Consider the following 18120-nt stretch of genomic DNA (forward strand, 5'->3'; position numbering starts at 1 on the left):
AAGAGAACATACTGTATATATGGTTTTCTATTATCCTTGATTCAGGTCAAATTCATACTGGATATAGTAAAACAATATTACACCTTTAGGGCAAAACAATGATTTGCCTAGTTTGAGACTGGCACTGTAAAATGGATTGATGAGGACATTCTCCAGTCTAAAGTCTAAATCGGATTCAGATCTTTTGCAGACTGGATACACTAAATCAAAATCTAAAAATCAGGCCTATTTCAAAGTGTATACAGAAACATGTCCAAAGCTGATTCGGATCTAATTCAGACTGGATGCACTAAAAAGCAAGTAAGTAAATAAATGCATACTGGCCTGATTCAGACCAGACACAGTAAAAGTTAGTCTGGCTTGATTTAGACTGAAAACTGTTGGATTCTGGCCTGGTTCATTCCGGATTACTGCAAAAGCAAAAAACTGATTCGGGTGTAATTCAGGCTGGATACAGTAGAGCAAAATCAAACATTGCTTCAGGCTTCATTTAAGGCCACAACGCATCAAAGCTAGTTTACATCTGATACAGTAAAACAAAGATAGGATCACATGAAACATGTCACTGCAGCTCTGAATGAGTGTAGTGCAGGTTTTCCAAGCTGCTGCAAAGCTCAGCCTTCGTCCCTACAGTGAAAAATCCCTTGAAACATTGGGAACTGATTAAGTACCTTCTTGAGCTCAATCAGGTCAACTAGAGCAGGAAAACCCCAAATACTGGTTGCCCAGGTATAAACATTTCAGAAGTGCAAAGAACACATGACTCAAGTTAAGAAAAATGCAATAATGTATCTTATAATCCCAAAGCACAATAAATGCTTTTTGGCAAATGAAATGGTATTAAAAGTATTATATTACATACGCTGTTTGTTCAGAGCTGTTTTGGACTGAAAGGGTATGGTTACCATTCTCTTTTCATAAAGGAGAAACCTTTAACTGTATTATTAGATTTTAGTGGAAATGTAGACACTCAGAAGTGAAGCAATCAGTCTTATTTTGTGTGAAATAAAGCAACATTTATTTTGTAACATTACAAGAATTACATACTGCAGGGGGAAAAATCCTATTAAACAAAATCTTCAGATGATTCATAACCTCTGACTCATTTTCATTGTCAATTTTATCCCTCCTTCATGTGGGCGATAGAACCGTGGGTGGTGAGTCGGTCAGTATTCGTCCTTTTGGGTTTTAATTTCGAACGCAACGTCAGGCAGGCAGTCACTTCACGGCTGCGAGGGTGACCTTGTCACATCCAAACGCACGGAGGTTTACTTCTCAGGTGAATACACATACAGTGTGTCTCTATCCAACCAAATAAATACACAACCACGCTGCGGGGTTCTCTCAGGGTGTTGCCGTTTTTGCTGTAGGTCGTGTCAGATTAAGAAATGACTAAACCAATTTTATCATTAATCAATAACATGAGCTCTAACTGTGTACAAAACAGTCTGATCACAAAGTACACAGCAGGAAAGAAAACCAGACTAGTATGATCGTAAGAGGAGGAATGGACTTCTTTGGAGAAGAAAAAAAAAATTATAAAAAAAAAAAAGAAGATGAGAACATGAGGAAGGCATGTTTTTGGATTTAACTGCCCGGATATTCAATAAGCTACTCTCCGATTAGCGTGAGGTTGGACAGTCCGGAACGGGGAGAATATCTAACTATCCATAAGATGAAAGCAGCACTACGCAGCACAAAGCAGATAAAAAGTCTTAGATGTTGAAACGGTTCGGCAAACTGATGCATTGATTGTTATGAATCCATTAAGATTTTCTGTCAGGCAACAAATATTGGAGAAGTTACAAACAAACAACAGGGTTCTCTAGGGAACAACTGTTCTCCAGTCCTGTGAACATATAGCAAAAGTATACTCCAAATGGATGTGGTGTGGATTCTAGGCATGGAAACAACAGCAAGGCATGAACATTCCTGGTTTCAGTAGGATGACAAGGCGACCAATCAAGGGTTGCTGCATTAAAGCTTTAAATAAGCACAACGTAAAATAAAAAGAGGGGGAAAAAAAAAAAAAAACCCTAGACTAAATATAAAGATTACTCTTGGACTGTGAACTGTAAAAACTGAAAGCGGATAATGTGGTGCACCTCACATTCATAAAGACTGTACAAATGAAATATGCAGACGGTGCAAACAAAAATCAATAAACAGCGTGGGTATGGGGAAAGGAAAAGAAATGTCAAGAAAAACAAAGAAAATAATGATAAAACTACTACTAATCACAAAACAAAGAGAGGGACAGTTAATAAGGAGGCACATACATACACCTCCGCAGCAGAACACTACTGTCTATGCACACTGGCATCCAAGTTAAGCAAGAGACAAGAGCAATGCAGCCCCCTTTTCAGTCTGCTCGTGGGAAACACAGACACAAACAGAGAGAATCTCACCTGTCTGCCCTTTCACCGTCTCCTTTCACTAAACAGCCACCGCTGCGATTCTGGGCCTCCTCCCCACCATACACTTTCCCTCAGCGTTAATGGGTCAAATTCACAAACATGGCTCTACAGAGTTCAATCCATAAACAACAGAGTCAGGTCTCCAACTCTTCATCTGTCTGACTGGATTTCAAGGCAGGCAAGGGAAAAAAATAATAATTAAAACAAAAAAAAACAACAAAAAAAACAACCTTGTGACACAGTGGCGGAAGCATACCGATTTTTGGCAACGTAACGGAAGTCCTAAAAGGAGGGCATGATGAAGACTAGGGACTCTACTTGCCATAACTGCTTCTGCTGAACACTACAGCACCCTTTTAGACCATCCCATAATTTTATCAGACCCTCAGACCCCCAGTAACCTATAGCATCCCCTGACTTCAGTTTCCTGTACTCCAGCAAGCACATGATCGTGTTTGGGCGACGGGTGAATTCTTTGCGGCAGCTTTATGCGCGCTTGGCTCTTTTTATTTTGTGGGCCTGTGATTGCAAGTTTGCTGTGTGATCCCATTGCTGTGGAGAAATCAACAAAGCCATTTAAGTGCCACGTCTAAACCCAGCAGGTTAAAAGGTGCTGTTCTACCACACTATGTCCTACTCTACTTCAGCAAAAACCTTTTAAAATGAAGAGAAAAACGAAACATGAAGCTTTTGGGCCTTCTGATTCTGCTCTCCAGGTACAATACAAACCTTCTGTCTTTGTTCATTAAAAAAAAGAAGAAAAAAAAGAAAAAATATCCCAAAGCCATTTGTTAAGACTCCCCCCGCTCTGTTTGTGAACCACCCAACGCAGAGCCTCGCAGCAGAGAGCAAGCGACATCTCTCACTTGCTCTCCATTCCTGAACCTCTATTCCTCAGGCTTCAGCCAGAAAACTTTCCTCAAAGTTGAGTTGCATCCTTCCCCAGGAGACTCCAAGCACCGTTTTCAGAAATGAGACTACCACCACCAAAAAACAAATAAAAAACCAAAACAACCCTCCTCCACTGATTTTTCCCATTCTCTTAAAAGATGTTCGGTGGCAGTACCTGAATGTCAGATCTCAACTTTGAAGGGAAAATTTTCCCCAGAATCAGCTGCTTGAAAGCGTTTTTTTTATAGAGATTTTTATTTTTTGAAAGACGTCACCCCCTCTTTCAGCTTGTGGAGACGACAGAGCAAGCTTGGTATTTTTTGCAGGTAGTTTTAAGAGAACTTCGTCTTCTCTCCGTCTCGGGTGGCAGAGCGAGGTCTGCGGCTGCCGGCTGCAGCCTGGCAGCGAGAGAGAGGAGGCAGGGGAGGGGCCCCCCTGCTCCCCAGGAGGCGCCTCGACTTTGCGGAGTTGCAGATCGAAGATCTCGTTTGTTTTCCCTCCCACATCGTCTCCTCCTATGCTGCGTCTCCTCCTCTCTCCTCCTTCCCCAGCCTTAGCGAGTGGTGAGGTCATTTTTCCCCCCTCCACTCTCTCTCGTTCCCTCTTCCTGTCCTGCTTTTCTCCCTCTTTTTTCACTCGTGTGATTGGTTTGATTCTCTCCTGCTGCTCTCACACCATGGTGCTTCAGTTGTAACAGTGGAAAACGGGCATCCATGTTTGTTCTTTTTTTATATTTACCCAGATTTAAAATGCTGATGAACTAAGCTCAGCATAGGCCTAGCTCCCGTTCCAACAACCTGAGGACACAAGCAAAGAGCTCCGTCAACATTGCATTGCTGTCGCATTGTGAGCTAACTGGTTCTTGAGCAGAGTCAGGTGTGGTAGCACTAACACACACAACTGTGCAACCTATATGGACCTCCATGAGTTTGAGTTTACTGTCGCAGTTAACAGCAGTTTTATAGGCCCTAAAACAGAACCCTGTGAGATTCTACAAAATCTGCTAAACCACTCGGTTGCCTAATAATAAACAACAGCTTCTGAATTAGAACTGATAAACCTAGAGTTCAATGTTTAAGTGATTATGATCGCTCTTACACTCTAGTACTGAGAGAGTCCGGTCACTCCTCCGTGTTGGTATGCCCGTTCACCCTGGTAAGTGGAATCCTGGGACAGTGCCACGTCCATCTGGGACTTGAACTCGTCACCCAGGTAACTGTCCTGTTAGGCAAAGGAGAAATAAAACAAGAAATAATTTGTGTTTACTCTCAAAAGTAGAGGACACATGCTTAAATCACTACAATTGTTTGGTTCCAACATAGTTAGCTAGTTCTTGTATAATAAATACGCATGATGTGAAAAATAAGAACTGATCCGCTGATCCCTTTCTCTTAATAGCCTGTTAGCAGGTAGCTCTCACCAACTGTGCTCGCCTCTTAACAGAAAGAGCATTTAGGACTTTAGGTCATCACGTGTAGATGTGATCATGAGGAAAACTGATTTTTCTGTGTTGAACACACTACGCTTTCAAAGTGGTGTGCATTTACGTGTGTGTGTGTTTTACGTACCTGGGAGAGTTCAGGCTGGGACAGGCCTGGCTGGCTCATTTGTGAGGGCTGGCTCATGGTGATGTAGCCTTGGGTTAGGGGGCCCTGGGAGAAGGGCTGAGACACCAAGTCCTGGCTGGCCTGGCTGCTCGCCATGTTGGCCTGCCCGCTGCCATGGTTCCCCATACCACGGTTCCTTTGACGACCTCCACGGCCACCGGACTTACCCTTTGGAGCTCCACGGCCTGAGGAGAGTCAAAACAGAAAATATGACTACAGTACCATAAATGTACACCATTTTCTAGTTTATGTACTTTCTCGCTCACACACACACACACACACACACACACACACTTAATTCATTCTTAAGAAATCCAGCTTAAATATACATTTTGTGCACAATTTTCCACAAGACTGAGCATATATTTTTTTTCCTTAAAGCAAACAGTCTCATACTTATTTATCTAGGACAAGTTACAAGCTAGCTGAGTCTTTCCTCAGGCAGCCACACCTTCATCAGTGATGGTAAAGAAACAAAGAAAGAAAAAAGGCTGGAGCAGGATGAGCTGTCTTACCAGCAGCAGGGCCATTAACTTGCCCCAGATAACCTGGAGGGGGCATGGGGGGCATGACCAAGTTGAAGGGAATAGGGATGTTCATGGAGGCCATGGGGTTTGGCCCAGCACCAATCATCCCAATTTGGTCATGAGTCTGGAAGTACATGTTAGATGGGCGTCCTGCAAAGAAGAAAAAAAAGACTTAAGATGGGGATAAACATTCTGAATGTTATTGGTATGTAAAATGAATTTGGACTTCCTTACCAGTGCTACTGCGATCATACACTGACCCAGGTATCATGGCCTCCCTGGCATCATACATGGCAGTGCTCATGAACCGAGCTCCCTGAATTACACAATACACACATGTTTTTTCTAATGGTAAAATACAGTAACATTCTGGACATATAAGAAGAGTAAACCAACTGAACTTTAGGTTTTATGTGTGTCTGTGGAATCTGAGTGTCTCTTCAAAATAATACTTGTCAAACTCCTTTTCTTGGTGTGGGTGTGCATGTGTGACACTTACAGGGTTGATTGTGTTGACCAGCTTGCGAGGTTTGCTGAACTGCATAAGACTCTCCCTTAAGTTGTTTAGAGGTCCCTCCACCAGGACCTTCTGCTCCTTGTAATAGTTCAGCAGGTGGTTCCACAGCGGCTGCTTTGACAGAGCTTTAGGATTTCCCACAATGATCACACCATACCTAATGTCACAGATAGACATAGATACAAACTTTATCATTTTACCGTAAAACACCCAGTCAACAGAAACAGTCATTAAGGGCCCGTGGGTAAAGCCTAGTCTAGCAATAATCGGTAATGTTAATAGTGATCTACAACTGAAAAGCATTTCTAGAATTATGTTCAACAAATCAATGCTACTTTGAGAGGGAATTGAGGGAAAAGGGGAAAAATTCAACCAACCGACCATCTGTCAGTGCACTGCTCTTTCTATCAGACAAACACTAGTTATGATCATTGAGTAGAGTAATGGGTTACCTGGCCCTGGTGAGGGCCACGTTAAGCCGACGTGGATCATTGAGGAAGCCAATACCCTGGTGCTCATTGGCCCTAACGCAGGACAGGATGATGAAGTCCTTCTCTCGGCCCTGGAATGCGTCTACGCTGGCTATCTCCACCTCCTAGATGAACACAAAACAAATAGGATTAGCAAACCAATTTTCAGTACTAGTCTCACAGAACAACCACCAAGCTAGGATAACATGCTTAATGTTGAAGACCAAAAAAAAAAAAAAAAAAAAAAAAAAAAAGCATCAAAATGTCTGGCTTGACTTCTCCAGAAGCAAACTAAGGGCATCTTCACACATGGTTTTGCAGATCAGTTTAGTTTAGTTTGGTTCATTTACTTTTGGCAGCAACGGACCTCAGTGCTGTGGAATTCACAATAAACGGAAGGAGAGAAAAATAAATAAATAATAAAAGCCTTGAGACCCCACATAGGCAATTCTAAAGTATGGGTAGTGTGGTTTACGTTTAAGTTCATTATACCAGATCTGATTTGCTGCGCGAGGTTGAATGTCTCGATGTATTTAAAAAACAAAAAAAAACAAAAAAGAAAACAAACAAACAAAAAAAAACTATGCCAATAAGATATTGAAAACCTAGAAAGTTAAATAGAACAAACAGTATTTTATTAAACTGTATATTTTGTTTGTCGTCATTTAATAAAAAAGCAGCAGCCACTAAAAGCTGTGCATTACTGTGGTAGGGGGTTCAACTATGCGTCACAGAGTGCCTCGCCTCAACCTTTAATCAAGTTAAATCACTGTAATTTTGTGGCGTGTTGCTGTAATATGACAGTACCGCAGCTGCTTCTTTGAGAGATAACAAACCCACAGGCAGTCGTTCTCCAGCTGAGTTTGTTTTTATTTACTAAGCTCTGGAAGACTGAAGCTGTGTTTGTACAGGAAGACTCAAGGTTTAATATTCATAATGTGAAACACAAAGTGAACAGTCTCCTTTCAAAATGTGCAAAATCAATAGGACTTCAATGCAAACCACAAACAAACCATACTGAGATGACCTCTGGAGGTCTAAGTTTAGTTTTTGGGTCCAAGGTTGTTTGATGTGTCCACATAACTGCCGCTGTTCAGCAAAAACCATGTACACCATTTTTTTGCTTTAATATGACAATCAGCTGTCATTTGTGCCATTTATGTTATGTGTCAACAGAACACTAGAAATAGTTCAAAATGACTATGGAATAAAAATGTTAAATTAATTTTCGTTGAAAGTTAGAAGGTTTTTTTCTTCTACTGTAAATTTGCCACTTTGAAGAGGCAAGTTTTTTGCATGACCGTGACAATATACTGCGGTCTGAGAACAGTCCTGAACAGAAGTGTTAAAACACCAAGATTACATACTAAAGACAACTCTAAATAAAAATGATTACAGGGAGTAATCATTCATGTAGGCAGCGTGAAACTGGAAGCGTACCTGGTAGAGTTTGGTGTGCAGAGAGCCACTGAACTGCATGTACTGAACCAGGTAGGAACGCTGGCCCTCGTACGGCGTAATGATTCCAATTTGGTCAGGTTTGGCTCCAGCCTTCAGCAAACGAGTGGTGATCTTCTCTACATTAGCAGCTTCAGTCCTGCACAAAGAGCCCCCCAAAAGACACACACTTCAGCACTGGTGCTCACAATATGAAACATTATTATAGCAAAAGACTTAAAGAAAAAGGAATATGTCCAAAACTGAGTGGCACAGTAGCCTGAATTGATCAATTCAGTCATCCAACTCAAAACTGAACAGGAAACCAGTGTAACATTTACCCATTTCACACGACACATGAATCATTGCTCAGGCCCTTTTTACAGATACTGTAAATTTCCATAACAGCAACAGAATAAAAACAGCAAAAGGTGTACCTGTTGAGGTAGGAGGTGCCTGAGCTCGCAATCTCCTCCTGGCCCTGTGTCACATAGAAGAACATGGGCTTGTCTGGCTGAGGCCACTGGAAATCAAAGCCCTTCTTGATGCGGTCAGCTAAAATCAAACGAGGGAAAAAAAACATAATACAGAAAACTGTACTAAACGTAAAGACATCAGTCTAAACAGAGGCCTAAAACCATCAGGGCTCACACTCACGTGCAGAAAAAGCAAAAATGTATTGTGCATACCGGCAGTGACTCCATTCTGGAGGGATCCCTCATAGAAGATGTTGGAGGGGAAGGCACTGAGCGCAGGGTGCATACGGTACTGCACCTGGAGACGGATGGGCCTGATGCCCAGAACCACCAGTCTCTCAAACAACGACTGAGACAGTCCTGCTTTAGCCGCCTTTTTACACATCACCACTGGACCCAACTGACAGTGGTCTCCCACCAGGATCAGCTGATAAGGACAGAGGTAAAAGGCAGCTTTATTAGCTACGTCAGTAAAGTTCAAGTTTGGGTACATATTTTCTGATTTCAGAATTTAACCAGAATTATAAGTAATCCTCTTTCACAAGCAATTTTACTCCAGCATAAAGGTAAAGATCAAAGGGTGGGTTGTTGGCGACATGTATTAATCCTGGTTAACTAAACTGCAATGGAAATGCCCAATCACCATAGGAAAAAACATATTTGGTCAACATTTAGGCGTAATCTGGTCCTGGGGAACTAGAGCAGGGTATTTACTTTAGTCAACATTAGTAAAATCAGGCTGCATGGGTAGTACCTGCTTGGCTCCCAGCACTACAGGCACCATACACTCCGGTTCAGTGGCCTGGGTGCTCTCATCTATCAGGATGGAGCGGAACTGCATCTTAGCCAGGCGAGGATCACCTGCACCCACACACGTACAGCAGATCACATCTGCATTCTGTGAGTGAGAGAGAAACAAACAAGGGAAGAGTTAACTGAATTCTACATTCTTTTCTAGTTTCTACTGTGTATTAAATAAGAAACTGCTAACAAATAGTAAAATATAATTGTAACTACAACCTGACTAATGTTCAAATGTTCTGCAGAATGAATATGAGTTTGTAGTAGGGGGAGGAAAAAAAAAAAAAAAAAAAAAAAAAAAAAAAAAAAAACTACCATGAGCAGCTCTCTTTCAGCCGTGCGTTTCAGGGCTCTGTAGCGTTTCTCATCTGAGGAGGACAGCTCTCCAGTCTCATCCTTCAGCTGCTGCAGCTTCTGCAACTCTGGCATACTGCATGCACACAAATACACCATATTATCAAGTTAAAGTTTCACTGCCCCGGTAAAATGTACAGACTGGGCTGTATTCTATAATTAAATATATACCACAAAAATTAAAGAAAACTACTCGCTATTTGAAAGCCTGTATTGCCATTACAGGGGTTTGTGCTCCATGTGTCACACCAACCAAGGCCATACATTTCCCAAAGCAATTTTTTCAGTGAAAGCATGAAATACTGATGACAAATTTTACTATAAAGAGGTTTGTTTTTGTTTTTACCTGTCCATGTTGCGAATCTGGTTGTGCAGGGCAAGGAAAGATACAGGAGAGTCAATAGCCTCCCGACTCTTAGCGCAGAGACGCACCACCTTCAGCCCTGTCTGGTGGATCTTCTCAGTCAGCTGATCCACTGCAATATTACTAGGAGCACACACCAGGACTGGTCTGTAAAAAGAAAAAAGGGAACAGGCAGAGTTAACATACCTAATATTAAATATAATAACTATGGTAGTAATATTTCAGCCTTAAAATGTACTATAAAACGGTTCAAGGGTTAAACTTTTTCGAGACCTTTTGAGCTTTTACAGTAATGTGGTACACTGTAAACAATATAAATGTAGTTTTTGTGTTAATCCTATCTGATTAGCCCTGGTCCCCAACTGAAACATGAGCTTAAAAAGGGGAGGATACACTTCAGAAATCCACACTCACATCTCTGGAATGTTCCAATCTATAAAGGCAACAAAGACTTTTTACAGCAGTTTTGCCATCTGCCCAGGTAACCGTTTTACTTTCTGTTTCAGTAACTGATAGATTTTAGTATGTACTCTTAATATAGACACATTTCAAGAGTCACATTTACCGCTTGATCAGTGAAGGGTTGCATTGGCTTTAAGCTTAGAAACAACAGTACTCAAAAACAAGTGACCAAGAGAACTAGGATGAAAGGTCATCCTAAGTAAGGTTAAGTCTAACAATGTTAGATACACGTCTTACCCATTGCCCTGCCTGGCCAGGTGGTAAACAATGGTCGCTGAGGTGACAGTCTTGCCAGTACCTGGAGGCCCCTGAATTAGACTAAGGGGACGTTGCAGCACAGTCTTCACAGCATACACCTGAAAAAGATACACATACAAATATTACCCATTTAATATCAGAGCCCAAAATAAGTAAGATTGCAGACTGAACTGTGGACACAGTACTTTTGTATGTAGCACTGTACTGAAAAGGTATACCGGCTTACAAGATACCAATAGCACTAAATGCAACAGAATCAGAACTAATTCCACTGGCCAAGACAGATATTAGAAACAATAATTACATGAGGTTACATCTATAGCAACAACATAAAGAGAGGAAACAATCAACCAAATAAATAGAAGCACTACAGACACACATCTGAAATGTGATTATTTGAACATGCTGTCATTGTATCATTTTATCATCAGTGTGTGCTCTGTGCACTTGTAGTCACCTGTGAGTGGTTGAGGTCAGGCAGGCCTTGGGCAGTGAAGCGCTTAGGTAGCTGGCACTTAATGATCACATCCTCCACCTCATGACCAAGCAGCTTGTGATAGATGTAGCCGGACACGGAGGTCTCGTCCACGGCAAATGTTTTCAGGGCACTCTGCATGCTGTAACAAAAAGTAAACATTATTCAGACAACATTGTACAACATTGAACGATCACTACCCCCCCCCCAAAAAAAAACACATAAAAAAAAATACATCAGCTTAAAATAGTTACTAACCGGTCAAAGGAAGTGGATTTCCAGACAAAGTCCACCTGGAAGTTGTGGGGCACCTCCACAGGAGCTCCAGCACTACTCCTCAGTTCAATGGCAATCTCATCTCCATAGTCTGAGAAGAACCCTTTAAGGAAACACTTTTAACCTACTTTTGCCTACTGAAGCAGACTGTAACATTTAGGCTATAATAAGCAGTTTCACAATTTGTTGCCTGGTTCCAAATAATTTGTTTTTTTATTTATTTCAACAGATGGCAGTTGAGAGGCACTAATGGGGCCTCTCTGGAAATATAAATAGCTCACTAGCCCTACAACCCATGTTCCACTGCAATTACAGCAGCTTTGTGCTATGCATGGCAAAGGAAGCAAAGGAAGGATACTGTCAGGGACCTTGATGACATGCCCGATTCCCTTCCAGAGAGGAGCCATGTCTCCTTTATAGCGCAGGCAGATCTCATCCCCCTGCATCAGACGCATGTCTGTGACAAAGTGTATACAGTTAGCATCATACAATTCTGTTAGTTCTTATTAATGAACATTTTGAAAATGTATGTTTTTTATATCCATCACATACAGTGATATACCACACACACACACACATTTATTCAAATCCACTCATACAAACAAAATGACACATTCGCACGCGCACAAACACACACACACAGGTGGACGTGTCCGTGCATACATCGACGAGGGATGCATGGGGCACGGAGTTGGGGATGGGATGGATATGAACCACTGGTAGACACAGAGGATGATGAAAGTAAATATTACCACCTGAATCCGTCTTGGGAAGTGTGAAATAAGCAATCCTCTTTTTATTCAGTCCCAAGTCCCACCTGACAGTTATATTGTCTTGGGTCTAAACAAAAAACAGGGAGGAAATATAGGAAAAATATGAATGTTTATCACAGCCTTTCAGATATTAACTCTCTCCAACATATCAACTCATCTTACTAGTTAGAAAGAGCGAAAGAGAGAGCATGTATACAAAGAGCGAAAAAAAACAAGTTCTCTTAGCCCACCTGGGACTCTTTGAGCTTCTTGTCATAGTCTGCCTCCAGTTTAACAAGTGGGCCAAAGATGTTTTGGTATTGGTAGGCGTCCTCATAGCGCAGAAGCACATGCTGAGGCTCCTCATCCACACCGGGCTTCTCCAAATCCTCAAGCGTCGCTGTAGGGTTTTCCTACAAATTCATAAAAGACGTTAATCATGTTGGAAAACTAGGCAAATTATTGGACATAACATTGGGGGACATAACTGTTTCAAGATTTCAAAGCCATATCAACCAAAACAGTCAAACCATGCTAGTAACAAGAACAGCTATGGGTAGCAGACTCCTGCATGTTCCCATACCTTCCAGAGCTCCTCCAATTTGTTGATCTGCTGAGCAGTGATCTGACGTGCCCTCAGTTGCTCTTGCTCAGACGGGATCTTTACCAGCCAGGACAGAAAGCAGCGGTCCTGGATCAGAGGCTGCCACTGGGAGCTGTCCCAGTTAATGTCCTTCAGACTGCTCTGACTGGCACACGGCTGCCTAGACACCCAAACAAACACCCATGTGAGCGATGATCACTTTAGTCAATAGCTCGTAGGCAGTGTTATTTTAAAAACTAGATGTTTTAGGGTGATTTGCTATGCGTGCATGCTTTGTTCATGTTGTTACTCTGGATGCCAGATTAAAAAAATAAATAAATAAAACTTAACAGACTTTTAGTCCTAATTGTTTTACCTGCAAAGGAGCACCACAACAGAATCAGCCTTGGCTGGGATAAAGCCCAAGAGGAAGACATTTCGACAGCCACAGTTGTAACACTCCAACACAGTCTCCCCCAGTGGACCATCTTTATGCAGGGTCACCTCCTTACATTTGGCCCTCACCAAATGATTGACAATATGGCTGAGAATAGAAAATAGTACATGAAACACAAATTAGCAACAGAAAATATTATTCTGACTTAAATGACTGATTAAGTTGATTTTGTGTATAATGAACACAAAGCTTAAGCCTACCTGCCAGAGGTGTTGCCACGGCCATTGCAGAACCATTTCTTGCTGGTGTTGCAGTACACCACACAGGCAGGATCGTGGATTCCACAATAACTATGAAAAGATATACTTAATCACAATTGAATCACTAACCACTGTGAGTAAAGGTGTCCAAACGATCTGTTTGAAGCTGAATATTGAGGAACCAATATGACTTGAGCCTTATTTGAACTGGATTACTTGATCAGGCTTCACAGCAATGAAAGTCTTCCATCCAGACAGAAATTAATTTATAACAGGACAAGCAAGATTTTAGGACGCGCCATTTACAACTTGCCACAGAACATTTTTCCCCCACTCCCCCCCGTGATTTTGTCTTCCCAGGTAGCATATGAGTATGTTTTACCACACATTTTCTGAATTTCAGAATTTAATTTGTTTCTCTCTGAATCTTTCTTAAAAGTTAACAAGAATAATTTTGGACTACATCAATTTACCTTAACTTTTTTCTTAAGCATATAGTTAGGGAGGGGGGGCACACCCAAAAAGAATTTCTTTCTAAAAAAGACTTTTGGAAATCAGGTCCTTGGATTGGAATTGCTCATTTCATTTTATACCACATTTAATTTAGTCAGCCCTCTCAATGTGATTGGCTGAGAGGCCAATATCTCACAACAGCTGCATCTGAACGCATACAGTTCCACTTGTAACCTACCAAAGGCCAGGAAGCAACTGAAAAGAGGCAGCCAAGAGCAGTAACTCACTACAGGAAACTTTAAAGCAAACTTTTGTTTTACTTACTGTTCTTTATTCGGTCATGTGTTACATATATTACATATAACATACATATATTTTTGCTACATATACATAACACCTATTTAATTGTTACTGAGTTTATTAATTGTGCAATTTTAATTATTATTTTAACACTGATCATTTTATTAGAGTGCCACCCTTAATGTATATGTTCAATGACTATTTCAAATCAACTAATCATTTCGAATTTAACAACAGTGCATAGACTATTTTTTCGAACACAAGGCAACACATGCAGAGATATGCATCCAGAAAGGACTACAACAATCAGATTAACTGCTGTGTTTAGTGAAACAGTAATTCATCCTATAATTTTCTTATAGAACAAACACATGGCCAATTTAGGCAAAATGTTTCATGTACAATGTATGAACTTCTCGATTTGTCTCATATCACTCATTCTGTGTATGTGTACACACAGGCACATGCAAGTTTGGGACACCCCTGGCCAAAACAGAAGCATTTCTGATTTTCTACATTCACTCCCTCTGTGTAGTGAACTTTTATACATTCTAAAGCATCATTACTGTTACTGTAGCAGACTTTAAATATGTGCAAGAGTAATGGCACATTACAATATGTTAAATTCAGAAAATACATTTACATTTATGGCATTTAGCTGACGCTCTTATCCAGAGCGACTTACATGGTTACTCATATTACAGAGGTGGGCCAATGGAGTGTTAGGACTCTTATTGGTGTAGCGCAGCATAGTCACCCAGACTGGGAATCAAACCCCAGTCTCCCACATGGTGTGGTAGCTCAGTGGCAGGTAGTGGTGTTATCTGTTGCGCCACACCAACCACTATAATAAATTATAAATAAATGACAATGCAGTCTTTTACATGTTTCCTGTAAATGATTTGCTCACTTATTTACATTTAGACAATCAATAAAATGTGCTTTTTTGGACCAGGGCATCCAGATGTTTTTTTTACTGTATGAAAAGCAGAGGGAAAGAGAATGGAGGGTAACTTCCACCCCTCACTGACCGCTATTCTAAAACTCACACTCAGTTTTATTTAGTATATACCTGGGCTCTGCAAGTTGCCACCGTTGGGCCCTTAAGCAAGGCCCCTCACCCTCTCTGCTCCCCAGGCACCGCAGCAATTGCTGCCCACAACTCTGGGCATGTGTGCTCACCGTCACTGTGCCTGTATAGTCACTAGTGTGCCTGTATATGTACGTGTTCACGGATGGGTTCGAGGCGGAGACCAAATTTCATCTGTGTCTAGCACTAATGGTGAATATGGTGGTCTTCTCTTGTACAGACAGCGATCTCTACATAATCACAGTCATGTAAAAAATCTTAAATGTCCATTTTTTGCATATTTTGACAGATGTTGATTTTGGCAGTTCTTTATATTGCGTCAAATTTTCTTGATGAATGAACTAAAATAAATGCTCCAAAATGACAAAATACAAAATAATTTTACACTGACTTTAACATTAAGAGTTAAGAAGGTTTTTACCTTGACGTTTCGGAGGTACAAGGTTTTTGTGTGACAATACAATACTCATAAATGCAATATATACACGTGCAACACTCCGAGTACAGCTAGCTAAGAGGAGGTGATGGTGTTACACATAGGAAAGGCTACCTGCATGCATGGACAGGAAGATCCTTGGTGTAATAGGTATCCTCCTCATCTTCTTCAAAATTCAGCTCAGCCAGAAGTTGACTGGTTTTCACAACAGCATCCTCTCCGTTCTGTAAGACTCCGTCAGGTCCGTTCACCTTCACACATGGACGGAAATGTTAGCTACACCAATGCCCAAAGCCCAGTTTCAGCGAACCTCAAAGTAACAGCGAGGTGAGCCCTCCCCGTGTCACTCGGGCGAGCTCGCGTTTCTCCCCTGTACACTTAGCTAGCACTAGCTAGCCTAGCCTAGCCTAGCCTTGCCAGCTGTTGTCGCGCTAACTTTTGCCAAGCTGACTGCTTTGCTAGCTAGCTAGCTAGATAGCTGGCTACCTAGCGCCAGCTAAATAAACATAAACCGCCCCGGCCTGCATTTCAAGCCAACGCAGCACAAACAGGCAGGCGGTGGGTATACAAACAGTCTTAATAACATAGCTAAATCATGCCCATGTTTCTGTCAGATAGGATTTGGTCAGCGAGGCTATGCGCGCTATCTAGCTACGCCATTAACACGGGCACGGCTAGTTGGCAGAGCTTAGCTCTTAGCTCAATGCTAAGCTAAGCTAAAACGCTATTTTTTAACACGCAGAAAATAAACAAGCCCGCTAATTCCGCTAGCTAGCTGGCTAGCTTCGTTTTTTTCTGCACGCCAGGGCGGACGGCTCCCAATTCCTTCACCAAAATAAATGAAATACGAGTCAGAAAACCTGGTTGTCCAGCTGGCTCTGCGTCTGGCCTTGTGTCTGGGTCTGGCTCGGCAGGGTGAAGTCGGTGAACTCGAACTCCGAGCCCTGGGTATCGGCTCCGAGCAGCTCCGCTTCCTCCGTGTCCAGGAAGGTGAGAGTCTGCGAGCTCGGCCCGTACGCCTCTACACTCATATTTTCATATATTTAGATCCCAACCAGCGGCGTCTGCCTTCCAAACTGAACCCCGCGGAGACAAACGCAAATGAAAATGTACAAAAAAAAACACCCCAGATGCGTCCGCGGATCCTATTTTCGTTTAAACTTGGAGGCGAACGACGTTTCTCAAATGAAAGCACACTCGCTTCAACTCCCACTCGCAACGGTGACGTAAGCACCAAGCAGCGCACGACTTGCTCACGTAGAACGCAGAACTGGGCTGACGTCTACACAAGCCTGCACACATTTCAGAAAAGTTGGCGGTGCCACTTGTTTTGTATTCAATGCGGCTAACTTCAGCATTAATATATATATATCTATTTTATTTAAAAAAATTGACATTAAAATGATTTTGAAACGAATTATTAAATTAGCTAAATACACTGGCACATTTGTCAGAAAAAGGGCGTTTTTTTAGTGTGATGTTAAAAAACAATGTTAACAATAACCGAAGAACTTCATAACTCGTTTTCCGTCTATACAGTCCTATACAATAATAATAATAATAATAATAATAATAATAATAAAGGCTCCAATAAAAAAATAAACAAAAAAATGAAAACTTTTATGAGCTTAAAACTGTTTTTCACTTTTTGTGTCCGGTAGAACTGCACCAAAATGACTTTTGTTCTTTTACATTGACTTCCATAAAAAAAAAAAAAAAGAAATATTTTGCAGATATGATGTTTTTGCGTGACATGTATATTGCTGTTAACCACTGCGCATATGTTGTGCACAACGTCTACGCAAGCAGCACTGACCAAAAATCACTGACGTAGCACAAAATAAGCAACGAGCACAGCGACAGAAAGATGACAGAAGCACTTACTGTCATGGTTTGTTCAGTCTGATGCTGACGTAACGTCACAGGGTGGTATTCTGCCTCCACTGTTTATGTTAGTATTGCATGTTGTAGATACATCTGTGAAAAGCAAGTCAAATATGGCCCTAAGGGTGGGATAGCCCACCCATGCCTCCACTTGTCACCCGGCCTGTGTACACGGCCTGTGTCCTATGCCATTTTATGGTCAGCATCATGCCCATATTAGGTACTGTGGGTGTAAGCTGGATTTTCCTATGACAAAAATGAATGATGTTTTCAGAAAATGATGCTTTCCTATATTTCTTCTTATTTTATGTGACCAGGGGTGCAGGGAGTGGAGGTGCTGAGGGGGCTGCAGCACCCTCTGACTTCAGCACTGTTCAACTGCAACTGCTAAAAAGATCCAAGCACAGTAAAGACCTATAAATGCTGGCATTCATTTATAAGTAAAGAGTGGTCTCTGACTTTTGTACACTGCTGTAGTTAATTATCAAGAGGTCAAAAACCTTTAGCAACAAAGATGACTGATAGCTTCTGGTGTGATTGAGTGCTCGCACAAATTGCCCGCTGTGATTCAGCTGAGACGGTAAAATGCATGGAAGGGATGTCCTAGGTCCTGTAGTGTTTACCCAGAGTCCA

The 18120-nt window shown here is 41.6% G+C and overlaps 1 protein-coding gene across 2 annotated transcripts; it reads right to left on the reverse strand.

The window, feature by feature from the left end:
- Window positions 1–991: 991 nt before the first annotated feature.
- upf1 (UPF1 RNA helicase and ATPase) lies at window positions 992–16824 on the reverse strand. 2 transcript variants are annotated; one of them, XM_072668779.1, is made up of 24 exons: window positions 16464–16824; window positions 15718–15854; window positions 13325–13414; window positions 13044–13211; window positions 12668–12848; window positions 12336–12497; window positions 12088–12172; window positions 11691–11789; window positions 11315–11423; window positions 11039–11198; window positions 10561–10679; window positions 9844–10008; window positions 9459–9573; window positions 9097–9240; window positions 8556–8769; window positions 8304–8421; window positions 7870–8026; window positions 6412–6554; window positions 5942–6116; window positions 5677–5758; window positions 5431–5592; window positions 4877–5100; window positions 4407–4529; window positions 992–4105 (listed from the first exon to the last, which is right to left on the reverse strand). In XM_072668779.1, exons 1-23 carry the CDS (start codon window positions 16632–16634, stop codon window positions 4410–4412), a joined length of 3300 nt encoding a protein of 1099 aa, XP_072524880.1. In that variant the 5' UTR covers window positions 16635–16824; the 3' UTR covers window positions 992–4105; window positions 4407–4409. The 2 variants fall into 2 exon arrangements, with proteins under 2 accessions (XP_072524880.1, XP_072524879.1); XM_072668778.1 differs by having other exon boundaries at window positions 12085–12172.
- Between the last annotated feature and the right edge of the window lie 1296 nt (window positions 16825–18120).

The sequence above is a fragment of the Salminus brasiliensis genome, chromosome 23, assembly GCF_030463535.1.
Source record: "Salminus brasiliensis chromosome 23, fSalBra1.hap2, whole genome shotgun sequence".
In the NCBI taxonomy this organism is placed as follows: domain Eukaryota; kingdom Metazoa; phylum Chordata; class Actinopteri; order Characiformes; family Bryconidae; genus Salminus; species Salminus brasiliensis.